Below are 24717 nucleotides of genomic sequence, written 5' to 3' on the forward strand. Positions count from 1 at the left end.
ATCTTGGGGAAGCCAAGATATCAAGAACTTTGATTAGAATCCCAGCCTCTTAGATGCCCCCAATCTCAGGAATGGAAGGGGCTGCCTAAGACCCAATCTGCTATTTGCTGTGGAATCTTCTCCTCAACTTCCCTTCTCACCATGAGAACGGTCTTTGTGATGGCAACTTCGAGCTCTCCCCTCTCCTCGAAACCTCTGCCCTGGCCGCCTAAGGATCTGTCTGAGCAGCCCTGTGGGCTCCAGGTCCCCCATCCCTGCCGACTACACCCTCGGCCCACCCCCTTCCCAACCGTCACCCAGGCCCGCAACCTCCTCTCCCTACCTCTGCCGTGGGCTTCCACGCACGGACGTGGAGTGTCTCCAGTCTGACACATCTCCTTCCTTGAACTATTTCTCTCCTCCCTTCCCCAGCCAAACTTCTCTCTCTGCCTGCATCTCCAAGCTTCGCTGCCAGCTCTGCCCCTTTGAAGCTGTCAGGACCACCAGGCCCCCATGTTGCTGAACTCGGTGGGCTTGACCCACAACCCTACCACGCGAGCCCCAGCCCAGCAGATGCTGCTGATGGCGCCACCTTTGTCCGAACTCCCTGCCCTCCGCTCAGACCCCAAGACTGACATCTTTGTTAGAATCTTCATTACTAAAGAGGTAAAGGGCAGGGACAGGTAGCAAGGTGGGTGCCCTGTGCATGTGTGTGTGAGCCACCTAGGGGTTCCCCCGTTTCCGCCGTCCCCCAACAGAGGCAGTTGGATTAGCAAAAATGGAGGCCAGTCCTGGCTGTGCAGCTTCTCAGCCACGAAGCCACTGGACCTCTGCCACCAGCTGGGAGCCAGGGTGGGGGGAGATGAGCTTCCAGTTATACTCTCGAGGGTTTGGGGGAAAAACACTCTAGCACCCATGAATCCAGTCGTTCCTAAATGATCTCATTTAAGGATTTGGGTGTCAGACAGAGGGGCTACAGAACCCCAGGAAAAGAAACCATTCCATTCTGACTTGGACTAACATCCCAGGTGTCTGATGGCAAAACACATGTCTGAGACACCCAGGGTAGCTGGGCAGGAGTCGGGGAGGGGGAGTCTTGGTGGGGGCTGGGGCCAGGATGGGACCAGGGTCAAAGGGTGGGTGACAAGCCAGACCCCAGCCCTGACCCCCACTCTCTGAGGCTCTGTCAAGCCTAGGAGTTGGGGTCCCAAGGGGTTAGCTCTGGGAGAAGGGGACGAGGCCTCAGGAAGGAAGGAGAGGGAGGGGGTTCGAGGTGGGTACCTCCTGTTCTGGATCATCCACTGGCCCTGGGTGCACGGCAGGTCATACTTCTGCCTCCGCAGTGCGTAGGCATCAAACCAGAGGGCCAAGCCGTAGTCCAGGGACGGCACCTGGGAGGGGGGAGCTGCCGTCAGGTGGCCAGTGGGCATGGTCAGGCTGTGGGACCAACGTCTCAGACAACAAAAGAGTTGTCCTTTGGGCTCCGGAACATCTGAGACCCCAAAGAGAGCACCTAGCTGGGGCTGAAGTCAGTTAGTCACTCGACAAACACAGGGAGACCTCATCCATTCCACCATCTACCTCGGCAGGATTTGCACCCGGGGCCCTGCCTGTGGGCAGTTTGGCAGGCAGGGTGGTCCTTCCCTCCCAGCCTGGAGGCCCATGGGGTGCTCTGGGCAGAGGCAGGCGGGGTGTGGGGCTCACCGTGAGATGCCAGGAGCAGTGGGTGCTCGGCGAGTAGTAGCTGGGGAAGTACGGCGTGCTGAGGACGCCCTGCGGGTCCAGCCGGCCCTCCAGTGTCAGGTTCACCTCGCACGCTGGGCCCAGAGAACAGCCTTTTCCACACAGTCCCCCGGTCCGGAGCCCCATCCCACCCTTGCCACCCCTCCCATCAGGAAGGGGGGAGCAATTGAAATCCCACCCCCACTACCCACTGAACAGTAAAACCCAGTGGTTGAGTCTGACTGTGTGACCTGAGCAAGTTATTTGACCTCTCTGGGCCTCAGTTCCCTCATCTGTAAAATGGGGACAATGATAGTACATACCTCCTAGAGTAGTTGAGTGGATTAAATAGACATAAAATACTCAAACAGCCCAGCTTGTAGTAAGTGCTCAATAAATGTTAGCTATCAACATTAGATGCACAGCACTCGAAAGTTTGTAGAATGTGTTCACGACTGCATGAGCATCGTAGTTACCACACAGGGGCAGGGGTCAGCGAGGAAGAAACTCCCCCCTTTAGAAGGATGAGGTGCAGGGCCTAGAGTGACTTGACTGAGGTCACACAGTGAGTGAATGAGGAATTCCAGAGCCTGGGACCTCAGCAGCCATCTCCCAGGAGGGCTGTTAGCCCCAAAGCCACCCAGCCCCGTGCCCTGCAGAGCCTGGGGCAGAGATTCCCGTGAGAACCAAGCCAGCTGTTGGTACTTTCTCAGCCTCAGGGATCCCCACGGAGGCAGGCAGCCCCACCCCCCACCAAGAGACCATCTGGGCAGTGGGTCACTGCAGGGAGGGGGAGGGGAAACTGAGTGGAGGGACGGAGGGCTGGGGGAGATACAGCCACCTCCGATCTGTCCTGTTCGCAGTCCTCCAGCCCCGAAGGGCCCAGGAGGTCGGGAAGGGTTGCTCTGCCCCGAGGGCGGTGGGTTCCCTCCCCCACCCCCCTCCCCAACCCCGCTCCGCCCCCCAGATGCCAGCTGGAGTGCAGTGTGGGAGGTTTGGGCTGGAACCTGAGAAGCCCAGCGAGAGGGGACTGGAGATCCAGAAGCAGGAGGTAGAATAAGAGGGAGGGAAGGGACAGGAGGCCCCTTTCAGGAAATACTGTATAACCCTCCCCATGACTGCACTGCACCATCTCCACAGGAATGTGCCCTGCCCTAGGCTTTGGGGTGAGAGGACTATCTAGGGCAGGTCTGAAGAAGCTCTCCAGCTTGCTGACAACAGAACCCCACCCTCCAGGCCCAGCTATAGTGGGTGTAGAGGGGAGAGGGATAGCAGGGGGGTGAGGAGAGAGAAACCGACCCAGGAATAGAGGTGGGAGGGGCAGGGCAGTGATGAGAGAGGGGTAGACGGGCAACAAACAGAGAAGAGAGAAAACCTGGAAAGCAAGTGGGAGAGAGAATGGAGAGCAAGGATGAGCCTTCCCCTTGGGGTTCAATGCCCATCTTCCCAGCCCCCCACCCCCCACCCAGGGGCCCATGACACCTCTCACCCTGGAAGGCCACGGGCTGCACTGAGAGCACGAAGGGGTCGTAGTAGCTGTGCAGGCCCTTCCTCCACACCACGGCCATGACAGCGCCCGAGGCCAGCACCTCCACCACCGGCTCCTGGCGGCTGCAGCCGTAGACCCTGGCAGAGCAGGGAAGGATAGCAAGGGCAGGGTGAGGGGCTGGGAGGGCCGTGGGTTACCAGGTGGATGGGAGGATGGGCTGGGGGGCTGCAGATGGGGTTCAAGCCCACCTCTACGGCCAGCCCCCCATGCATGCAGGAGTAGGCCCTGGGGTCCTGATGGAGCCTTCCAACCAGGCCAGATTCTGAAGCTGCTGGGGCTGGGAGGTTCCCCAGCACTCCCACGCTGATACTCCCTCACCCCACCCACCCTGTCAAATCGCCCATGACCCCTGAGTCCCCAGCCTGTGCCCAACAGGTAGACCAGATTGGCCCCTGGAGGAATCTTCTACCATTTTTTTTTTTTTTTTGCATGGGCAGGCACCGGAAATCGAACCCGGGTCTCTGGCATGGCAGGGGAGAACTCTGCCTGCTGAGCCACTGTGGCCCGCCCAGTCTTCTACCTTTCAGACTACAACGTCAGCCCTGAAAAGACTCTCCAAGATCGTCAAGGTCAATCTGCTTGGTTTACAGATGGGGAAACTGAGGCTCAGGGACTTGCCAAGGCCCCACTGCCAGCACTGCCTGGGACCCATGTGGGTGTTGTCTGTCTCGGACAGCAGGGCCTGGGCCTCCCCTTCACCCTCTTCCCACCTCCATCGGACTTCCTGCTCGAGTTCTCGCTAGTCTGACAGATCAATTCACGGGCAGCGGATGAGCCTGCCTCCCCTGGAGCGGATAATCCAACACCCAACAGCGATTTATTGACGGTCAACTACCTGTGGGGACACTGGGCCTTGAAGGGCGGAAACTGGCTTCCACGGAGGTACTTTGGGCACTTTGGCAGGTGAGCATGTGAGATCCTTCCAACAGAACCTCAAGGTCGCCACGCGTGGCACCCCCTCGTCCCCTGGCCTCTAGCCTCAGCTCTTCCAGGGGAGGGACCCACCTCCTTGGCCAAGCATGCACCCCCAGTTCTTGAGATAAGCTATTAAGGTTAGTAGGGACCTGGAGGTCACCTCAGCTTTTATTACTGGGGGTTTTGTTTTATTTTATTTACTAAGCAACAGAGCCCTTGTTGCAAATAAAATATTCCCCAGAGTCCCAGTGGGTGGGACACATGAAAAAGCAAACCTCTTTTGCCCTTTTAGGCTGGGGGAGGGTCTCACCTGCTCCCATCACCACTGAAGCCCCTCCCCCCACTCCCCAGCATGGCTCCGGGTATGGGTTTGAGCACCTCTGATTTTGTCTAACCCCATCATTTTAGATCTTCTCTGAAGGTCAGAGACAGAGAGGGAGCTGCCAGGTCACATGGCGAGTGGGGGCACAGCTGAAATGGCAACGGGATCCCCTTCCCGTTGGCAACCTGGGCCAGGGCCAGGGACGTGCAGGAGAGAAGCCCCAGGGGAAGGCTGCCAGCATCCCTGCCTGTCCCGGGTCTGAAACCTGATGTGATCTGATTTCTCTGAGGTTCCTGGAGCCCTCCCAGGAACCCAGACCACGCAGGAACCAGCCGAGGCTGTGGTCACGGGCAGGATGAGTGTCCAGCCTCAGAGTCTGGAGGGGCAGAGAGGCCCTGGTGCAGGGGCTGGCAGGGGCCTCGCCCAGCTCGCCCCCAGGACTGCCCGACATGTGAGCGAGGATGCTAACCCAGTGCCTGGCTCCAAGTAGGTGCTCAATAAACGAGGAGAGGAGGACCCCACCCCCGGCCCAGATGGCTGCCCCTCCTCCTACAGAGACTGTGGGCCCACACTCTCCCTCCACCCTGGGGGCGGGGGGAGAACCAGGCTGCCCATTCCAGAGGCCATTTCCACCCCCTGCCTTCTGACCCTGCTCACTTCTGCACTCCACCACCATATTCCACATCCTAAAGCCCCACTCCTCTGCTCAAGAACTTTCCATAGTTCCCCACTTACCATGTATTAAAATCAGATTGTTCCTGGTACTCAATGCCCTCTGTGACCCATTCCCAAATCTCTTATATGCGACAATAATAATAGTGGCTAGCGTTTATTTATTACATCCCGACAAGCCACGTTGACTTTCAGAGCTGGCCTTACGTGACTGAAGGGGAAACTGAGGCTCAGGGTGGGGAGGGGATGTGGGGCATAACCATTTTCAGATTCCTCTCTCACTCCTCCCTGCCCCCCAGGCTGGCCTCACTGTCCTCCAGGTACTCGGGCCAAGGTCACACAGCCGCCTGTCTCAAAACACTGGGTGTGGCCTTTGACCCCATATCACCCAACCCTTCCCATCCCTTATCTCCCACCTTCCCAGGGACTCACGAGGTGATGAGCCTCCTCTCCAGGGGCCCTGCCACATCGTACATGGCCAGCCGGTCCCGGCACTCGGCCAGCATCCACTCGAGCCGGAGTTTGAGCATGAGGTCCTTGGGTCCCTGCAGGTGCCACAGGCAGCTGGAGGCCAGGGGGTCGGGCGCCTTCAGGCGGAGGGTTTGGCCCTGGCCCACGTAGCTGTAGCGGTAGCAGCCTGGAGAGAGGACAGGGACAGACCCGCTGACCCATCTCTCATTTCCCTGCTGATCTCTGTTTCCCATCTCCTCATGTGTTCATTCTTTCCTTCATTCATTGGTTCAATCATTCAACCACCCAACAAACGCTCGCTGACCCCTCCATGTCAGTGAGCACCAAAATAAAGTGACTGCTTGTGGGGACATGGAGGACAGGCCAGGAGACAGATACAGAAAGAGGCGGTAACAGCTCAGAAGGTGAGGGCCCCAAACCCAGCTTGTGTGTAGGGACGTCCTGGGGTCCCAGTTGGGGCACATCAGGAGGCCAGGGCCAGCAAGGGAACTTTAATGAGTCTGAGCACAGGGGTGGCAGGAGAGCCTGCTGGAGAGGGAGGCAGAGCCCAGGCCGTGGCCCAGGAGGTGCCGCATTATCCTGCAGTCCCAAGGTTAGGCAGGGCTGGGGCAGGATCGGATTTGGACTCCCTCGACTGCTGAGAGCAACACTGAGGGGGTCGTGCAATAAGGTGAGACAGGACAAGGGTTTCACCGCAGGTGGAGAGAAAGGAATGTATTCAAGTGGGGTCTGAGAGGTAGCTCGAGGTAGAGGAGATGTGCTTTGAGCTAATGATAATAAAATAATGACAATAAATCTTAGCGTGCATGGCACAGTGTCTTGCATACAGTAGATGCTTAATAAACGTAGGAACTTTCTTCTCTTGAGGAGCAAGGGGAGGGGGAGAAGGTAGAGCTGGGAAGAAAGTCCTGTGACTTGTCATCTTCAATCAAGAAGGTGATTGGCCCTGTTGGAAGCTTAGACCCAGCCAATTTCAGTGGCCACCCCACTCCACACCTCCTCTTCCATCCCCCACACCCCCTCACCTCCACACCCACATTCCCCTCCCCACCCCGCACCTGCTGAGCCGTGGCTCCTGCATTTAATCCATTACCTTTGTATGCAGCACTAGATTTTGCAAAGTCATACTGCCCACACCGTTCATTCATTCATTCAAAATACTCATTGAACCAGGCCCTGATCTAGGCACCAGGGATCCACACTGAATAAACTGACAAATACCCTCTGCCACGAAGCATCCGGCATCTCATTCAATCTTCACCATCAGCCTGTGAAGCAGGAAGTTGGATGACCTGTAGGGAGCCCTAAGAGTAGAGGAATGAACCCGGACACGGCAGGCAGCCCCTCACCATGGCCCCTGAACCAGCAGCTGTGTGGCTCTGGCCCAGTCGCTTAGCTACTCTGAGCTCTGACAAAGGGACACAGTGATCCCTGCTCTACCTCTCCATTTCCAGAGGTTCTGAGGATGAGCAAGGGAGCAGAGGCAGACATACCTCACTCTGATGCTGCCACCTTTTGCTCCACTCCCACTCCTTAACCCCTGGCCATCCTGAGTGGCGAGTTGCCCACCAGGGAAGGGCCTCTGACATCTGCCTTGGGAAGGGACAGGACCTCTGACATCTGTCACAGCTGGCAGCCAGGGAAAGGTGCCTATGGCTGTTCCTGGGTATCGGTATTCTTTAAATCTTGGTCCAAGATGATGCTCTGATTTTGCCATTTTAATACCATTTTAATATTTGGTGGACTAATGAAGTGGAGAGGCATGTGCTGGTCTCTACTTTAATCAGGCACAGTTCCAGGGTGGCCTGGCCTCTCTGGTCACTGGGAGAAAGCAAATGAACATGTGTTGAACATTCTTTCCCAGCCTTTGCCTATGCCCTGCTCAGAATGACCTTTCTCCCTTCTCAACCTGTCAAAGTCCTACCAATCCCCCAAGCCTGAGTCTGATGCCCCCTCCTCCAGGAAGTCTCCCTGGGTTCCTATCGGGAGCAAATTCTTCCTCCCATGGATTCCTAGCACTCTGAGTCGGGCCTCTACAGGCACGTCCCTTTAGTTGCAGGCCCTGGTGTCCCCCTCTGTCCCTCTCTTCGCTGCTCCTGGGGCATCTGTTCTAGCACTGTGGGTCGCTCTTCCCTAGGGGGGCTTGAAGCTCTTCCAAATGCAGCGGTAAGGATGCGGTCATTCTGCTGTCTGTCCTCAATGCAGGCCAAGGGACCTGAGAGAGCGAAATGGCTTTGGGCACACAGGCTCTGGATATGCACTGAACAAATAAAGACAATTTCAGTGCCTGAAACATGAGAATATGTGGCACAAACCAGGGCAAGGGAAAGTTTTCCCCAGATTCCAAAATCTTGCCTCCAAGAGTCAGGGCAATGTGTGTACTGATTAATTTGTACACATGTGTGAGTGTGTGTGTGCACACGAGTGCAGACACCGATGCCACTTAGGGAGGCGGGGCCAGGCCGGGGCAGGAGGGTGGTCTGCGCTAACCCGCTGCCCGCCCCTCCCTTCTCTCCAGCTGCCTTTGCCTCTGTCCCCTGGGGGCTCAGCAGATGGCTAGCCCGGGGAGCTGCCCGCAGGCTGACAGAGCCCAGAGGAGCCTTTGCTTGGCCATGACCTTTCAAAAGAAGGCATTTCAAAGCAGAGAAAATAGTCTAAAAGCCAGGCCCTTGAGGACTAAAGGTTTTCCCTGAACTCACAGCCAAGCCGGGAAGGCCAAGCCTGGGGAATTTCTTGTTTTCCTACGAGCCAGATTTCTCAGGGGCCCGGGTCTCTCCATGGGTATCTCCGCGGGCATCTCCTGGGGATGTGGATTGAAATGCAGACTCCTGAGCTCCAGCCAAGACCCAAGGAGTCTGACTGGTGGTGGTGGTGCATAGGGGTTGGAAAGGGGGTGGGGAGGTATATGCTCTGCATTTTGATACATTTTCCAGGAGGTTCCTACGAAGCTCAGAGTTTGAGAGCCACTGCCATAAACCACAGAGTAGGAAAAGGCGTGATGCTATAAAAGCCACCCTACTGGAGACAAAAATTACCACAAACTTGAAAATAAAACAAAAAGATGACTGCACTGAGAGCCCTTTCGGTGCTACACAGGAGGGGGGGCTCTGGACAGGGTACCCCTCAGGGCCCCCGAGACCCATTCGGTGGGGGCTGCAAGGTCACAACTATTATATAACAATACTGAGATGGTGTTTGTCTTATTCACTCTCATTCCCTCACAAGAGCACAGTGGAACTTTCCAGAGCTCTCTGACCTGTGACATCACAACAGGGCGAGCGCACAAGAGATCTGAGTACCTGCAGTCTCCTAGATGTCAAAAACGTGCAGCAAGGCCACTCTTCAGGCTGCATCTTTTTGTTTGTTTCGGAAAGTAATATTTCATATAACATGCTACTTTTGTTCATACGTAATGGGTTTCTTATTGCTTCTCAATCTCCTCCATCTAAATTTCTACAGTCAATATGGGTATCTACAGCCCATATGAACAAAAACTAAAGGGATCCTCAATCGTCTTGAAAAGTATCAAGGAGCCCTGACACCAGAAAGTTTGAGAATCATTGCCCTAGAGCACGGTCAGCAAACTTTTTCTGCAAAGAGGCCTGAGAGTTAATAGTTTAGGTTTTCAGAGCCTGGAGTCAAAATTGAGGCTATGATGTAAGTACTTCTATAGCAAGAGAGAAAACGAATGTCTACAACTGTTTTTCAACCATTTCAAAATGTAAAAAAAAAAAAAAAAAAAAAGCCATTTTAACTCATGGGCGCAGGAAATCGGGCAGCCCACTGGATTTGGCCCTCAGACTCCAGTTTGCAGGTCCCACCTCCCTCCCCCTGCCCTAGAGCGTTGTCTGGTGAGGGCCCCTATGGCTCTAGGGAATTTAGCTCTTGCTTACCACTGACTATCTGTAAGAGTTAATTTATAGAAGACAAATAAACTAAACGGTTTTGGTTCCATAGAAAAGATAGACCCAAAAGCTATAGGTAACTCATGCCAGCATTCTTTTTAACATTGACGATGAATCAATAGATTGTTTGATGGCTAAATAGAGATCAGCTTATTCTATTCTTCCTTGAATCAACTGTACCATCCTACTGGTTCCCTCATTAATCATTAAATAAACCTCTGACATGTACTCACTATATCTTTGTATGAGAATCATGACAACTTTTTATAAATTACGTTTTGACCTCAACCCCTCTATTGGCCAAGGACTTAAGAATTTGACCAGCAAGATGGGGGGACAGAAGGTCAGAGCAGGTATCACTAGGGTGTAAACTCTGCCTCCCTCCCTGAGCATTCAGGGGCGCAGGTGGGACACTGCCCAACTCATGAGCTGCGAACAGTGCCCCCTGGTGTTGTGCGACATGGAGCCCTGTCTCCTTCCCAGAGCCCAGCATTAACACTATGGGGCCTCTTGGAGAAAAGCAAGGTGGCTCTCGCAATATGGTCCCAGCAGGGAACAGGGGACGGGGAGGGCAGTTAGCCTGGTGAGAAAGAAAAGGGAAAGCTGGAGGGAATAGCCTTAAATGTGACAGATGTGTTACTTCCAAAGACCAAGTTTTAACGCAAAGTGATGACTATACCTCAAATCTACTATCAGTGGAAATGGGAGCCTGTGGGCAAGTTGAATTCAATGGTAGAAAAGGAGAATCACGGGTTGTTTTTTTTTTGGATAATTAAAGCCACACACACTCGGTACAGGGCGCGCACACACTCTAATAATCCTCAATACCCCTGTGCATGACACACACACCCACAAACATGCGCACGTGACACCTCCCCCTCCCCCCGGGGGCATCCCCTGGGTGAGTCTAGCCCAGGGCCCTCTGCACGCACCCACCATGGAAACCAAGTGGCCCTGACCCTTGACCAAGCCAAAAAACAACAAAAAATCTACTGAAAAGGAAAGCAGGGAGGAAAAAACAAAGGTAGCGTACCCAGCGTGGAATTCAGTGCAATTATGTCTTTCACACTGGCTTCTGTTAAAAGGAAATAAACAAACAAGGACAAAAAATAAGCAAATAAATAAAATGAAATACAATAAAAATAAAAGGAGAGGAGACCATCAGCATCAGCCCATTGCCCATTAGAGATTTACCCAAACGACCTCCCCCTATGCCCCCCTATGCCCACCCTGCCCCACCCCGGCCCCTCTGAGGTCACTGGTGGGGGCAGGGGGTGCCCTGAGAGCATCCCGGGCCCTGGCCTTGCTGCCGGCCACTCTCCCACCACCTCTCGGGGCCGGCCCCGTCCTCAGTACTGACCAAGGATCACCAGCCCCTCGGGGTCCGCCTCGTACTCAGTCCTGTAGGGCACAGCGGCCGAGCTGTTGGCTGTGGACAGCAGTTCCTCCACCAGCAGCGCCTGCACCACCTCGGGGCTCAGCAGTGGCCTGCGGTGCTCCGGGATTTGGAGGATGAACCAGAAGAAGCAGGTGAGGGGCCCCTCCCTAGGGAAGGCAGAAGTGAGGGGACCTGGGAGGAGCCCTGAGGTCAGGCCCCCACCCACCCACCCTGCCCCTGCATCCCAAGTGGTTTCCTTGGTCTTTGCATGGAAGCCTCCCCAAGACCTCCGAGGGAGGTGCACACAGCACCCCCATTTCACAGGCAAGGAAACTGAGGCAAAGAGGTGACGCTGTGTGCCAAAGACCATACCTGAAGAGGCGGAACTGAGATGCGGATATGAGCTGTGCAGACAATGGCCAGCCCCCAGGCCTTGCCCAGCACCCTCCAGGCCCCATTTCATCTACCACCTAACGTAGTCTGGACCACGCCACTGAGCCCATTCTACGGATGAGGGAACCACACTGATTGAGGGGAGGCCACACATAGGATGTCGCATTCCTCTCCATGCTTCAGTTTCCCCATTTATAAAATGAAGGCTTGCATCTGATGTCTCCAAGGTGCCCTCCCACTCTTTGAGGCTGAGTAGGGGGCCAGGGACAACTTACCCAAAGGAGTAGACGGAGCTAGAGTTGTAGTAAGGACCCAAGCGGGTACTGACAATGAGCTCCTTGAGCTGCAAGGAGGAAAATAATAATAACCCCCAGCATTAACCTCTCGCAGGGGCAGACGGCTGCTCAAGCTTCTGGAACATCTTATTACTTGGGCATCCTTCAGTCCTCCTGGCAACTCTGCTCCACAGAGGTGCCTGGGGAAGCCCGGGGGGTGGGGGGAGAGAGTCTTGCCCGCGGTCACCAGCAGTCATGGCTGAGCCAGGGGGCAACCCTCGTACCTCTTCCACCTTCTTACACCCCACACCCAGGCACTTTCCCTCCGCCCCAGCTCTCACTTCCACCGCCACTGACCTTCTCACCCCCTTGTCAAGAGCCAGTCACCAACTCTGAAAGCTCCTTAGCCCGCATGTCCCCTTCCTCACCTCCCCCCAGCAGCTGCAGGCACAGCCAGCCTGCTCTGATCAGTTCAACTGGCTGGAATTTTGCACATGTTCCAGTGCAGTGCTGATGGTAGGATTAAATGGGTAAATATATGTTCATAAAGCACACTGAATGGCAGAGAGGTAACATCTACACTGTCTCGTTCCACACCTCTGAGGCAGCCTCCCTCATTAACAAATGAATAAAGAGACTCTCCGGCTGAGTTCCTCAGAAGCAGACATGGAGTCAAGGACATGAGGCAAGTGACTTATTTGGAGGTGATTCAGGGCAACACCCTTGAGGGGAGCGGTGAAGAAAGATGGGGAAAGGCGGGCAGCTAGCACAAGATGGCAATGGGCAGCTTAGGGTCGGGGCAACTGTGGCTCAATCCGGCAGGCAGCCTCTGGGAGCGGTGAGGCAGCATCTAAAGACTGCCTTCCCGCCAAGGGACAATGGGCAGGGATATTTATCCACCAACTCCCAGCTCTGCTTGGCTGAGGGCTGGAAGCACATTAGCTTCCGGCACTTCTGACCTGCACAGCTGGCGGACCGCAGTGCCAGGTGCTTGCAGAAGCAAAGCTTCTCCAAAGAAGTATGCCATCTCCAGGCACGGGGGGTGAGTGTCCAGGCGATGTGGGTGGGGCCCTTTCAGCATGGACCACACTGGGCTAACTTTCCCAAGGTCACACTCCTCATAAGCAGCATAATCAGAATTTAATCCAAGTACATTTGACCCTATAGTCCATTCACTTTCCCACCGCCCTACACCCTGGCCCCTTCCTCAACATTCACCCCCACCGTGCCTAGAATTGGGGTCTGCTCTTTGAGTGCTGTAGGTGGATGGACCAGTTGGCTTGTCATGATTAGACTCCCTCCCTTCTCCTTTCTCGGCCCCAGGCCCCCTCCATCTAATCCTAGAGCCCCTCCCTTCAGCCCCCTCCCCCTCCCCGCACTCCTTCCCTACCATCTTCTGCGCTTTGGCGGTTTCACTGCGGAAAGCACTGGACTCTCGGCGGGCAAGGTCCTGGGAGAAGTGGCGATTGAGCACGCGGAGGCTGCCTGAGTACACCTGGCTGACCGTCACCTCGGCCTTGTACCCTGGCAGGGAAGGAACCAGTAGAGTTAACCAAGGGAGCAGGCAGGAAGGTGCTCCTGTCTTCCCCATGCCACCTCCTGCCACCTCGCACCCTCCGCTCAGCCTCAGCATCTCGGGCCTCCAGGGCACCCCCACCCCCACCCCCACCATCATCATCTTTTGTCATTGCCATTGTTATCACTGTCACCCAAAGTTGGTTTGGTGACAAGTTGGCCCCAAGGTGCCAGGGGAGAGGGATCAAAGGCTGGGGCTGGTACAGGGGCTGGTCTAGAGCAGATGACACGAAGGCCAGGAAACCCACATGGGCCCAGAAGGTCAAGTGCCCAGGTTAGCACCTCTGTGCCTTCTTCCATTCCTACAGTGTGTGCTAAGCATCTACTATGTGGGTGCCCTGGTAAACCAAAACAGATGTGTCTTGCTCATGGGGCTGGCAGTGGGGGTTAAGATGGGAATTACTCCCACATCCACGTGGCATGCAGGAGCCAGCTGAGAGGTGAGCCACCAAGGAGAAGCATGCTGTGCTATGGAGAGGGGGTGACAAAGAAACTTGGTTGGGCGGGGTGAACACCCTGATCTGAGATGTGAGGACTGAGAATGTAATTTGGGAAGAGGTGAGGGAGAAAAGTACCTTCTGGGCAGAGGGAACAGCATGTGTAAATGTCCTGGGGCAGAGGGAGTGTGTGGAGGATGTGGCTAAAGGCCCATTTGGCTGGAGCAGTCAGAAACAGGAAGGGGGCACAAAAGTCCTAACACAGGAACTGGCCAGGAAGACCCTTATGGGATTTTAGTCTTTGCCTGATGAGCCGGAGAAACCAGAAAAGTGGTAAAAATCAGGGATAACATCATCAAATTTCCATGTTGCAAAGATCGTTTTGGCTGATGTGCCAAGAGAGGATTCATAAGCCTAGGTTTACATCCATAGTCATTCATTCATTCATTCATACAACAACTCTTTTCTAAGAGCCTATTATATGTAGGGAATGGTCTAAAGACTTGGGAATATATCAGTCTAGCCATGAACAAAAGACTAAAGAAGAAAATCCTGCCCTTAAGAGTTTATAGACTAAGGAAGGCCACAGTGGCTCAATGGCAGAGTTCTCGCCTGCCATGCTGGAGACCCAGGTTCGGTTCCCGGTGCCTGCCCAAGTAAAAAGTAAAAAAAAAGAGTTTATAGTCTAGAAAGGAAGACAGACAACAAGCCACAAATGTAGTATGTGATGCTAGCGGTGATAGCACTGGGACCTTCAACTATAAAAATCGAGGCCAGGGAAGAAAGTGATGGACTCGGCCTCATGGATAAATATTCGGGGAAAAAGCATTCCAGGCAGAGGCATCAGCAAGTGCAAAGGCCCTGGGGCAGGAGCCCACTTGATGTGTCTGAAGACCATGAAAGAGTGAGTGATAAGAGAGCAAGAGAAGAGGAGATGGGGGGTAGGTGGGTAATACAGGCCCTTGTAAGCCCTGGGAGGACTTTAGTTTTTACTCTGAGACAGACGGTAAGTTTTAGTGCCCTGATTCACTTTATACAGCCATCCCTTCTGTTATTGTATGGAGAATAAACTCTAAGGCAGCAGGGCAGAAGCAAGGGGACCAGTGAGGAGGCAGCTGCAATCATCCAGGTGAGGGCACAGCCGGATAGGGGACAGCAGCACAGAAGGCAAGAAGCGCTTTGACTCTCGATATGTTTGGGGGCTAGCGAGACCACTGGGTTTGTCAGCAAATTGGGGGTGGGGTGTAAGAGGAAGCGGGGAGCCAGGGGAGCACCCGGAGGGATGAAAGGGCTGCCGATTGGGGTGATGCAGTGTGCCAGGTTTGGGGAGAAGAGTGAGAGCTGCATGTGAACGTTTTGGTCCCAGATGCTCCTGAGACGTCGGGAGGAGCGGCTCAAGGAAGATGCCTGGCTAGAGATGAAAATGTGGGAGTCATAAGAGTATCAAAGTCACTTAAAGCCCAAGGGACTGGACGAGCTCACGACAGAAGTGGGCCTAGAAGAGAGGCCTTCTATGGCAAGGACTCCGAAAAGAAGCAGCCATGAGTTGAAGGCAAAAAACAAAAAACAATGCGGAGCCAGGAAAGGATTCCAAGAAGGAGGGGGTGAGCAACGTGGGCAGGTGCTGCCCATGAGCCACTGCAAGGAGGGGAATGGGTGTAAAATTTAGCAGTGAGGCGCCTTTAGAGATCTTATCAAGAGCTGCTGGAGTTTCGAGGAGCAAAAGCCAGATAAGAGGGGGTCAAAGAGAGACCTGTGGGTGTGGGGTTGGAGGCAGCAGTGCAGATTCAGCTCTTTCAAGGAGTTTGCAGCAGAGGGGAGCAGAGAAATGGGGTGGTCCCTAGGGGGCCACCAGAGGGTTTTGACGGTGGGAGCAACGAGAACCTGTTTATGCGGGAGGGTGCATCGTGTGGGCAATGGGGGTGGAGGCTGACGCCTGAGAAGGGGGCTGGCTTGGGTGCAGCTGGAGGGCGAGGTGGCCAGCGCCTCTGGAGCTTCCCTTCTGAGAGGTTCGATTTTCTCATGGATGGGTGCATGGATGGAAGGAAGTGAGAGGGGAAGGGGTGGAGGGCAGTGAGGCTTATTGCTGAAGGAGCAGGGGCCACCATGCGCTGTATTAAAGGCCCACTCCCTGGCCTGGGTGGAGCAGCCCCAGGCTGAGCACCCCGCTCCATCCCAGCAGCCAGCCCTGGCCTCAGCTGAGCAGCTTTCTGCATCAGGCTGCCTCTCGAGCAGAGCTCTGTTTTAGCAAAATCAGCCAGTCATCCATCTCCTTGCTCCCTGGAAGCTCCCCGAGGGCAGGGCATGTATCTGATTCATTCCCTGCCAAGTGCCCAGCTCGTCCTGGAGGCAAAGCCGGAGCTGGGGGGAAGGAATCCCCCTAGCCTCCCCTGAAGTGCCGCTTCTACCCTGAACCCCTCGGGTGGGTGGGGGGTGGCTTCCCCAGGCCCAGGCTTGGGAGTGCTCACCCTCTCGTTCTGCAGCCCCACCCCAGGGGGATTTACTCAGAAGCTTAATCAGGAGGAATTTAGACTCTACCAAGAAAGAATTGGCAGGTGTGTCCCTGGCGCTCCCCGTTTACCCTGGAGACTAATTATCCCGCTGCCTGAGGAGGCCTGACAGCCGCAGCACTATTTGAGGGTGCCAGCTTCCTGCCGGTGGTGAAGTGCACACGGTTTCCTCTCCCTGCCTGCGCTGCTTTGCTCCGAGCAGAATCACAAGCCACCTTCTGAATCACTGCACGCGGGTCTGAGCCAAACCTGGGGCTCCTGACACTGCCACCCCCAGAAACTGATTCTGCCCCCCCCAGACCCCTATCCCACCCTGACCTCCTCTGGGGCAGGACCTGGGCAGATCTCCATGTCCGCAGCTTCGGTTCCTTTCAACGGGCCTGAAATCCCACCATGAGATTTAATAGGAAGTTCAGTGGGAAGTTGGTGAGCTGTCCCTGCATGGCTGTTTCACATTGTAGTGGCTGTGTTGGACCCGCCGCTAAATCTCGGGGCCAGGGTGGAACCGGCATGGAGCCCGGCACAGCGCGCTCAGTAGTGAAGCCTGGATTCGTCTTCTACAGCGCGCAGGGAACATTCTTACAGGCACCGCCTGATTGGATTTATCTAGTATTGTTCATCAACCGACATACGATCTCCATGGTTTCAGAGAAAGAGGTGGCAGGTGCTCAATGGGTGTTTACTGAACCCGTGGATGGATGGGTGCATGGATGGAAGGAAGGATGGGTGAACGGGTGGGCAGGGACATGGGCCAATTGCTTCTGGGGCTCCAGGGTACAGACGGAGAGTAGGGGAGAAGGGCCAAGGTTAAGGACATGGTAGAAGCCCCGAACCTGGCCACTGTCCTCACTCGCAGGCCCCGCTCCCACTGCTGAATTCCGCACACTCCCACGCTGGGATATGAAAGCCATCTGTGTGCAGGGACACCCCAGAGGCCTAAACCCAGTGTCCTCCACATCCATCTCCATTCACGCTGAGCCCTGGAGACCCAGAAGTTCTTGAGCTGTGGCCCCCACCCTGGAGGAGCACCCCAGATGGGCTCAAGTGAGCAGAGGCACTAATTGGCACTGGGCACCATGGGCACCACTGGGCCTCCTCCAGGAGAGACAGGCTGGCTCCGAGCCCCGGGGGCAGCCCCGGAGGACTGCGGGTAGGGGAAGGCCATGTTTACTCTCCCGGCTTGTTGGTTCACAATAACGGGGTGCCGGGGAGCCCTCTTGCCCTAGCTAGTGGGGAGCTGAAGAAGTACTTGGCCTGGAGAGGAAACAGGGCCTGGTGGAACCACAGGACCTAGAAAGTAGATGAGCAGCTCCTGTTTCACAGGACAGGAAGGGAGTCTCAGAGAGAGGACGTGACTTACCCAAGTTAGCACAGTGAGCTGCCAGGCCTTGCTGAGCCTGGTTCCTGGTCGCTCCTGCTGGGCCCCCCTCGGCAATCCTGAGCCCTCCCCAGGTGCCCCTCCAGGTGGGCCCACATGGTTACCTAGGAAATACCAGAGCAGAACCCCCACTGAAGCCAGCACGACCAAGGCCAGCCACAAGGGCGCCAGGCGGAGGTAGTCCCGGACTTTCTTCTTGGGGTCCTCGGGGCCCCTGAACATCCCCTCCGGCTCTGCCTCCTCGCCATCGCCTCCGTCGCCCTGCCCGCCAGCCGCTTGGGGGGCCTTGGCCATAGGCATCCTGGCAGAGAAACAGATCAGGGTTGGAAACAGCCTGGCATTGGCAGAGGAGCCTTTGTTAAACACCAACAGTGAACAGAAGGGAACAGCGCCCTGCCTGTTGGAGGAAAGTCTCTATGAACACGATTCTGCACCCATTGTACAGATGAGGAAACTGAGACACAGAGTGCTTAAGTCACAACTCAATCCAGAATTTTCCCAGCCTCATCTTCCAGATGTGATTTTGATATCTGACATTTACTACCAGTCACATATTCACAGATGATATAAACCAAAGCTCAGAGAGGCTAAGTAAGCTACTTGCCCAGGATCACATAGCAAGTAAGTGGGTTGAGCCCAGTTGTCGAGCTCCCTGCTCTGTCCACTACTTCGGCTACTTCTTGTAAATGAGCTGTTAATTAATAAATCGTGATTAAATCACAACTGACCATTGCCCCCTCTCTGTGCCCCAAGTCGGCAGCTCCATCTACAGACCCTCCCCTCTGCCTGTAAGCAAACTTCTGGCTCTCAGGCAGGTTTTCCCACAGTATAGAGAAAGGTCTCCCAGGAGAGCACAGAGTCCAGACCACTGGGCAGTTCACCTTCTCTCACTGCATAACTAAATTGCCACTCGACTCTAAATACATCCCCAGAAGCTGCGGGGGGTGGGGGGCGCTCAGGGAGAACAGCCCTCATTTGAGCTGTCTAAGCTTGTTTTTTATTTATTTTTTAATTAGAGAAGTTATGGGTTTACAAAACAATCATTCACACACACACAAAAACAAACGGAACAATCATGCACCGAATACAGGATTCACACACACTGCCCCACCCCCAACACCCTGTATTGGTGTGGAATAGTTGTTACCACGGATGAGAGCATTTTAATAATAATTGCACTTTTTTGTAACAGTGACCTTTGTTAGAGTTGATGAAAGATGATTAAAATCCTACCATTATCTCTCATCCATACTTTACATTAGGTATATTTTTCCCCATATACTACCCTCTTATTAACAGTAGTATCACATCTGTAATTACTCATGAAAGGATATTCTTATACTTGAAGTATTAACTGCACTCCATCATCTATAATAGGGTTCACTGTGTTGTATGGTTTTGTGCTTTATCTTTTAATTTTTATTCTCGTAATACAGACATCCTAAAGTTTCCCTTTTAACCACAGTCACATCTATAGCTCAGCGCTGCTGATTACACCCATGATAATGTGCTACCATCACCACCATCCATTTCCACATCAGCCTAAATAGAAATTCTGCACAAGTGATAAGCTTGGGTTTTTACTCGGTGCGGGGGGGGGGGGGGTGGTTTCTGAAAATGGGTCTCCTCTGCAGTGCTCAAAGTCCTACCAGGTGGCTCTGAGGACCCCTGGCCTCTTCCCTGCTGACCCTCTTGGGACAGGGTCCCTGGTGTCCACCACGGCAAGTGGCCCCCATCAGATGCAAGGAAGGGAGAGGCTGCAGGGGACTCTCAGCCAGGCATGGTACAAACCACCCCCTCACCCAGAGGACCTGGACAAATGGGGGTGGGGGCAGCTGGCTTTTGCTGGGCCAGAGCAAGGGATGATTATTCTTTTTCTTTTTTTTTTCATTATTTTATTGAGAAAAATCTTCACATACATACGTTCTATCTACGGTGCACAATCAGTGGCTCACAATACCATCACATAGTTGTGTATGTATCACCATGATCATTTTTTAGAATGTTTGCATCACTCCAGAAAAAGAAATAAAAAGAAAAAAGAAAAAGCTCATATATACCATACCCTTACCCCTCTCTCTCATTGACCACTAGAGTTTCCAAACACCCAGTTTATTTTACCGTTTTCCCCCCCAGTATTTATCTATTTATTTTCACCCCTATTTTTTACTCATCCCTCCATACCCTGGGTATAAGGAGCACCAGACACAAGGTTCTCACAATCACACAGTCACATGGTAAACGTCACATCCTTGTACAATTGTCTTCAAGAGGGATGATCATTCCTGCCACGAGTGTGGCAGTGCTGTCCTCGGCCCCAAGGCCCACGGCACCCCAGCAGGAAGCACCAGCCCTCTTTACAGCCAGGGAGCTGGGGACTGAGCGGCAAAGACACCTGCCCAAGGCCACCCAGCGCACCCCAGTTCCCAGTGCAGAGCTGCCTCTCTGTCCTGGGTGCGTCACACATGGGCCAAGGTGGCTGTCCCATGATCTGATTGTGGGGCGCCCCTCACCCTCTCAGGCCCAGGACCTCCCTCCACCAGAGGTGGCCGCACCCCTGTTCCACTCTCTAGTCTGGATCACCGAGGAGCTCTTCCTAGAAAACTCACACACAGGGATTCGGGGAGCACAGAGGCCATGCATTAAGTCTCAGCTGCCGCTGTTTCCAGTGCTTCATATGCACTTTCTCTCCTAACTACGCAGACCTTCTAAACCCCAGTCCACAGGTGAGAAAACCGAGGGGCAGACAGTCTGAGCAGCTGCTGTCAAGCTCACGAAGTTGGTAAGCAGCAGAGTCAACCGGCAAACCCAAGCAGTGTGTCTAAGGCATGGGGCTCTGCACACCACCCTCCCTGCCTCGTAGACCATTGGCATAGAGTCGGGGAAAGCAAGGCATGGAATGGTCACTTGGTTAGTTCCAAGCAGTGCCCAAAGGGACAGTCCAGGGAAGAACCCTCCGTCGGCCTCACCCCTCCCTCCCTGGTGCCCCAGGCGAGTCCCTCTCTCTGTGGCTGTTGCCTCCCTGATAAATCTCCCCTCTGCTGCCATCAGCTCCAGCCTGGACTCCTGAAGCGCCCTCCTAACTGGGCTCCCTGCCTTCCCTCCCCTCCTTCCATGCATCCTCTGCCTGGTCTCTGCAAACACCTCCCTGCCCAGCGCCAATCACTCACCTCCTCAGGATCCTTTCTCAGCTCCCAACCACCTACGAGCCTAAGCCCTGGCACCCTCGGTACCTGAGACCCTACATCCTGAGGCCGCCGCCGACCCCCCCTTCTAGCCCTCACTTCCCTCGTGCCCACTACCTCCACAGCCTGCGAAACCCCGTGTTTGCCTGAAGCCCCTGAGGAATCCAAGGCCAGCTGCCAGGTGATGAGTTCCAGACCTGGCAGGTAAGCTGCCTCCTGCCCTGGCAGCCCTCAATCAGATCCGCTCCAGGCCTGGCTTTTGGCCTTGTCTCTCTCCTCCACAGGAAAGGGAGGCCCTTGGGGCAGACCCTGTGTTTTGTTCACTGATTCACCATAGAACCCAGCACAGCGTCAGCCACATGGATGGATGATTGGTGAACGAGTGAGTGAATGAATGAATGCAGCCAGGCCTCCAGACTCCTGGCACAGTGCTCTCTCTCCATACATCTTGCTGCCTCCAGGAAGCAGGAATTGTAAGGCTTGGAGGGAGGGCTTGGAAGAAGGTGCTGGCCTATGGAGTCCTGAATTCAGTTACTGCATCTCATTTTTCAGTGCCAGGCTCTGTGCTGGGCTTGGGGGGGGCCACTGGTGAAAACAGGAGACCCTGTTCTCACCCTCTCAGGGCTTATCATCCAGCAGCAGAGAGCAGCAACGGACAGTCGAAAAGATGACCATGCCACCCCTGCCTTTCACTGTCACACAGTGCTCCCCACTGTCCCTAAGGTCCATACAGACAGAACGGTCCATGGCTCTAACTTCCAAAGGCGCCCAGAACCCAGCCCTTTCACTGCTCCTTCCATCCTGGTCGCCATCATCTGCCACTTCAGCTGCAACCAGAGGCCACCCCCTCTGGGGAACTCCCATACAAGTGCCAGAATGGTCCTTTCAGCCTCTGCCCTGTTCCCAACCTTCCCCAGGCCTCCATCCACCTAGAGCATAAATCCAAGGTCCTTGTCAGAGCCCCCAAGGGTATGTGACAAAGTCCTTGCCCACCTTTCTGTCCTCTCCCTCCCTCTGATGCAGCCACGCCCATCTCTTTGCTGTACCTCCAACAACCAGGCACACTGCCACCTCAGGGCCTTTGCACTTGCTCTTTCTCTGCCTGGGACGCTTCTCCTTCAGTTTGCCTCATGGCCACTCTAATCCTGCACCTCCTTTAAGTCTTTACTCAAATGTCATTTCTGCAGAGAGGCCTTCTCTGACCCCTCCTTTCACCCCCAATCTTTTGCTTGCTGCATCTTTCTTTACGGCACTTCTTGAGATCTAAACTGCATGACATGCTTATTCATTCTTTGCCCATTCCCTTCCTGGCTGCAAACTGTGTAAGAGTAGAGGCTCCACTCTGTCCCCTGAGGTGTGTCCAGCTCTTGAGTTGGCCACTCCATAACTGCTGTTGCACAAACGAATGAATGAGGGCCCAGCTCCAGCCTACATAGCTGCCTGGGACCTGGCCCATTTCTTCCCCCTCCTTGCTCCTCTCCTTTCTGTTTCCCTGCTGTGCATCCAGAGATATTAGACTTCTACTGGTTATCAAGTCTAATAATGAGAACGATAGTGAACATTTGTGGGTCAAGGGCTCTTAGCCAGCCCTCACTTGCCACCAAGCCAATGCACGTTGTTCCCTCTGCCCGGCCCCCACCGTCTGACCTCCGAGTCTCTCCAGCTGCTTTCATGGTCCGTTCAGGTCTCATCAGCTCAGTACCGCCTCCTCCTGGCAGCTCCCCGAGAGCACGCCAGGAGGGTCAGCTGCCCCTGCAAAGCCTCCTGGGCCTCCCCATCACCACGCAGTTCACCTTGTGGGAGTTTTCTCAGTCCCCCCATGGTGGACCCCTGGAAGGAGGGGCTGTGCCCCAGGTGCCAAGGGGCTTGAAGAGTTCTGCCCTGCTCTGACTATCTGAACCCCACAAAGGCACCCACGCCTCCCCCTCTTCTGCCATTCTGACCACTGCAGGACCCTCAGTCTTCCTGCTGGAGGCTGAGCTGTGGGACAGAGCCCAGCAGAGGGCCGGACGCCGGCAGGGACCGATTTAGATTCAACCCCTCTACATGGAGCTCCTGCTGTATACCAAGCCTGGGCCGGGCGACTCTGCAAGGTGAGTTCCATTTCAGCCTCCAGCAGCCTGGGATGTTTGCTTGGCTATCTCTATTTACTGGTTGGAGAAACTGAAGCAGGTTACTGAGCAAGAACACTGATCTAGGACCGCAGGAAGCACTGTTCCATGAGGCCAATGGGGCCTAGAGTAAACCTCTACCAGTCACTTTCACCGTGTGTCCCCGCCCCGGAGTGTGGGGAAGTGAGTGAAAGTCCCTTGCAGCACACAAATACACAGACACACACACATACATAGAGGTGCACTGAGGCAAGCACACCCACCTACTTGTCATACACAAACTGCAGGTGCACACCTGTACATCACACACACGTGTGTGCACACACATACACAACGCCAGCTGCTTTCAGTTCTGAGCCTGTGAGTTAAGGGGCCCAGGGGCTGAGGTCAGCACACAGGGGCGAGTGCGGGACTTTGTTTCTGTCGCCACCCTGGAAAGCCCATGTGGAGTACCTGATGTGGAGGGGCAGCACGTCCAGACCTGCAGAGCAGCCCCACCAATCAGGCCTCTCCCCTCCCCACTGTGTCAGCCCGGAGCCCACAGGCCTGGCAGGAACCACAGGCCTGACAGTCCCCAATGCCTGAGGCCCCTTCACAGCCCTGGTGCCTGACGCTGCACCTAACCCTGCTCTGGCCTGTCCTTCCTCCCCCAAGCCAGCTCTGCAGAGCTCTCGCCTCCCGCCTCACCGGCCCACTCTCTGGCCAAGGCAGCTCCGCAGGCCTGGTCTCCGAGTAGCACACACAGCTCCTGCCCTAGGGAGCCAGGCCCGGCTTTCAGAGTGGACGTCGTCACCAGACCATTCATAGATCCTGGCCCCCCGCCCTGAAGGTCCCCGCTTACCTCTGGGAGCGGCAGGTGGATGCAGGACTTCTGTGCAGGCCTCGGGAGCCTCTGTTTGTCCAGGCCAAGGTCTCCCCACCCCCACCCAGCTGGCCTGGCCTAGATCAATGGCCCAGAGCCATCGCCCGGGTGTCTGGCCCTTGTGCCCTGTGGCCTGTGGCCCTGCGCTCCATGGGCCTCCTGCTGGGTCCAGGACAGCCCTGTGACTGAGCGCAGGTAAACAGGCAGGAGGCAGGAGGCAGGCGGTACCCACCTGTCCGCCCCGCCCCATGGGCACCCAGAGGCAGGCAGGCAGGTGTGGGAGATCTGAGCTCTCCCCTGAGGCCTGTTGCCTGGTGACATCTGCCTGGTTACCCCCCCGGGTCCCTGAGCCTGAGGTAGGGCGGCCAAGGACTGGGGGCTGTGCAGAGTCCTCGCGGGTGCTGGAAGGGGCTCATGCAGCTCTCTTTACCTGGACAGGTGAGACCAGAGGAGACCACTGGCCCAAAGGAGAGAAAAGGAGGCTGGCTAGCTCATGTACTCTGGGGACCAGGGACAAGAATGGAGGGGACGGTGGGGATCGACGCTTTCTGTTGAGCTGGGAATGACTTGCCGTCCTACCCGGATCTAGAGCGCTGGGTTGTCTGTTACATGGCCAACGACCACATGTGGCCCTCGAGCCCCTGGGATGTGGCCAGGCTGTATGAGTGTGATGCACACACCGGGACCCAAAACTCTGTGCCAAAATAGAATGTGAAATAACTCAATAATAATTATTTGCATTGCTTGCATGTTGAAAGGATACTATTTGGGGTTAGAGAAAATATATTAATTAATTTCACCTGCTTCTTTTTCCTTGGTTTTTAATGTGACGGCTAGAAAATTTAAATTGCACCTGTGGCTCCCGTGATGGTTCTGTTGGACAGTGCTGCTGTAGAGATGATGGGTTTGCGCCAAACCATGAGTTAGGAACCAGGGCGTCTGGGGTGTGAGGGGTGACGTGTCTGTCCCCAGTAGGGAGGGTGACTTCAGGCAATGTGTGTCTCAATCGAGTGGGCACACCTGAAACCTCGTGTGCTGTGGTGTGTTATAGGATGTGGGGGAGGCAGTGTGTGCAGGG

The 24717-nt window shown here is 55.0% G+C and overlaps 1 protein-coding gene across 1 annotated transcript in view; it reads right to left on the reverse strand.

Moving 5' to 3' along the window:
- The window catches only part of TMPRSS6 (transmembrane serine protease 6), a 36926-nt gene extending 13113 nt beyond the window's left edge, over nt 1-23813 (reverse strand). The window contains exons 1-10 of the mRNA XM_077168740.1: nt 23619-23813; nt 17586-17782; nt 12972-13105; nt 11582-11649; nt 10896-11080; nt 10569-10610; nt 5592-5796; nt 3191-3327; nt 1684-1796; nt 1261-1370 (exon numbers count right to left, since the gene is read on the reverse strand). Coding sequence (XP_077024855.1) covers nt 1261-1370; nt 1684-1796; nt 3191-3327; nt 5592-5796; nt 10569-10610; nt 10896-11080; nt 11582-11649; nt 12972-13105; nt 17586-17781 — 1190 coding nt within the window. The 5' untranslated portion in view covers nt 17782; nt 23619-23813. The remainder of the gene's footprint in view (nt 1-1260; nt 1371-1683; nt 1797-3190; nt 3328-5591; nt 5797-10568; nt 10611-10895; nt 11081-11581; nt 11650-12971; nt 13106-17585; nt 17783-23618) is intronic.
- Nucleotides 23814-24717: the final 904 nt, after the last annotated feature.

Source organism: Tamandua tetradactyla, chromosome 7 (genome assembly GCF_023851605.1).
Source record: "Tamandua tetradactyla isolate mTamTet1 chromosome 7, mTamTet1.pri, whole genome shotgun sequence".
NCBI classification, from domain to species: domain Eukaryota; kingdom Metazoa; phylum Chordata; class Mammalia; order Pilosa; family Myrmecophagidae; genus Tamandua; species Tamandua tetradactyla.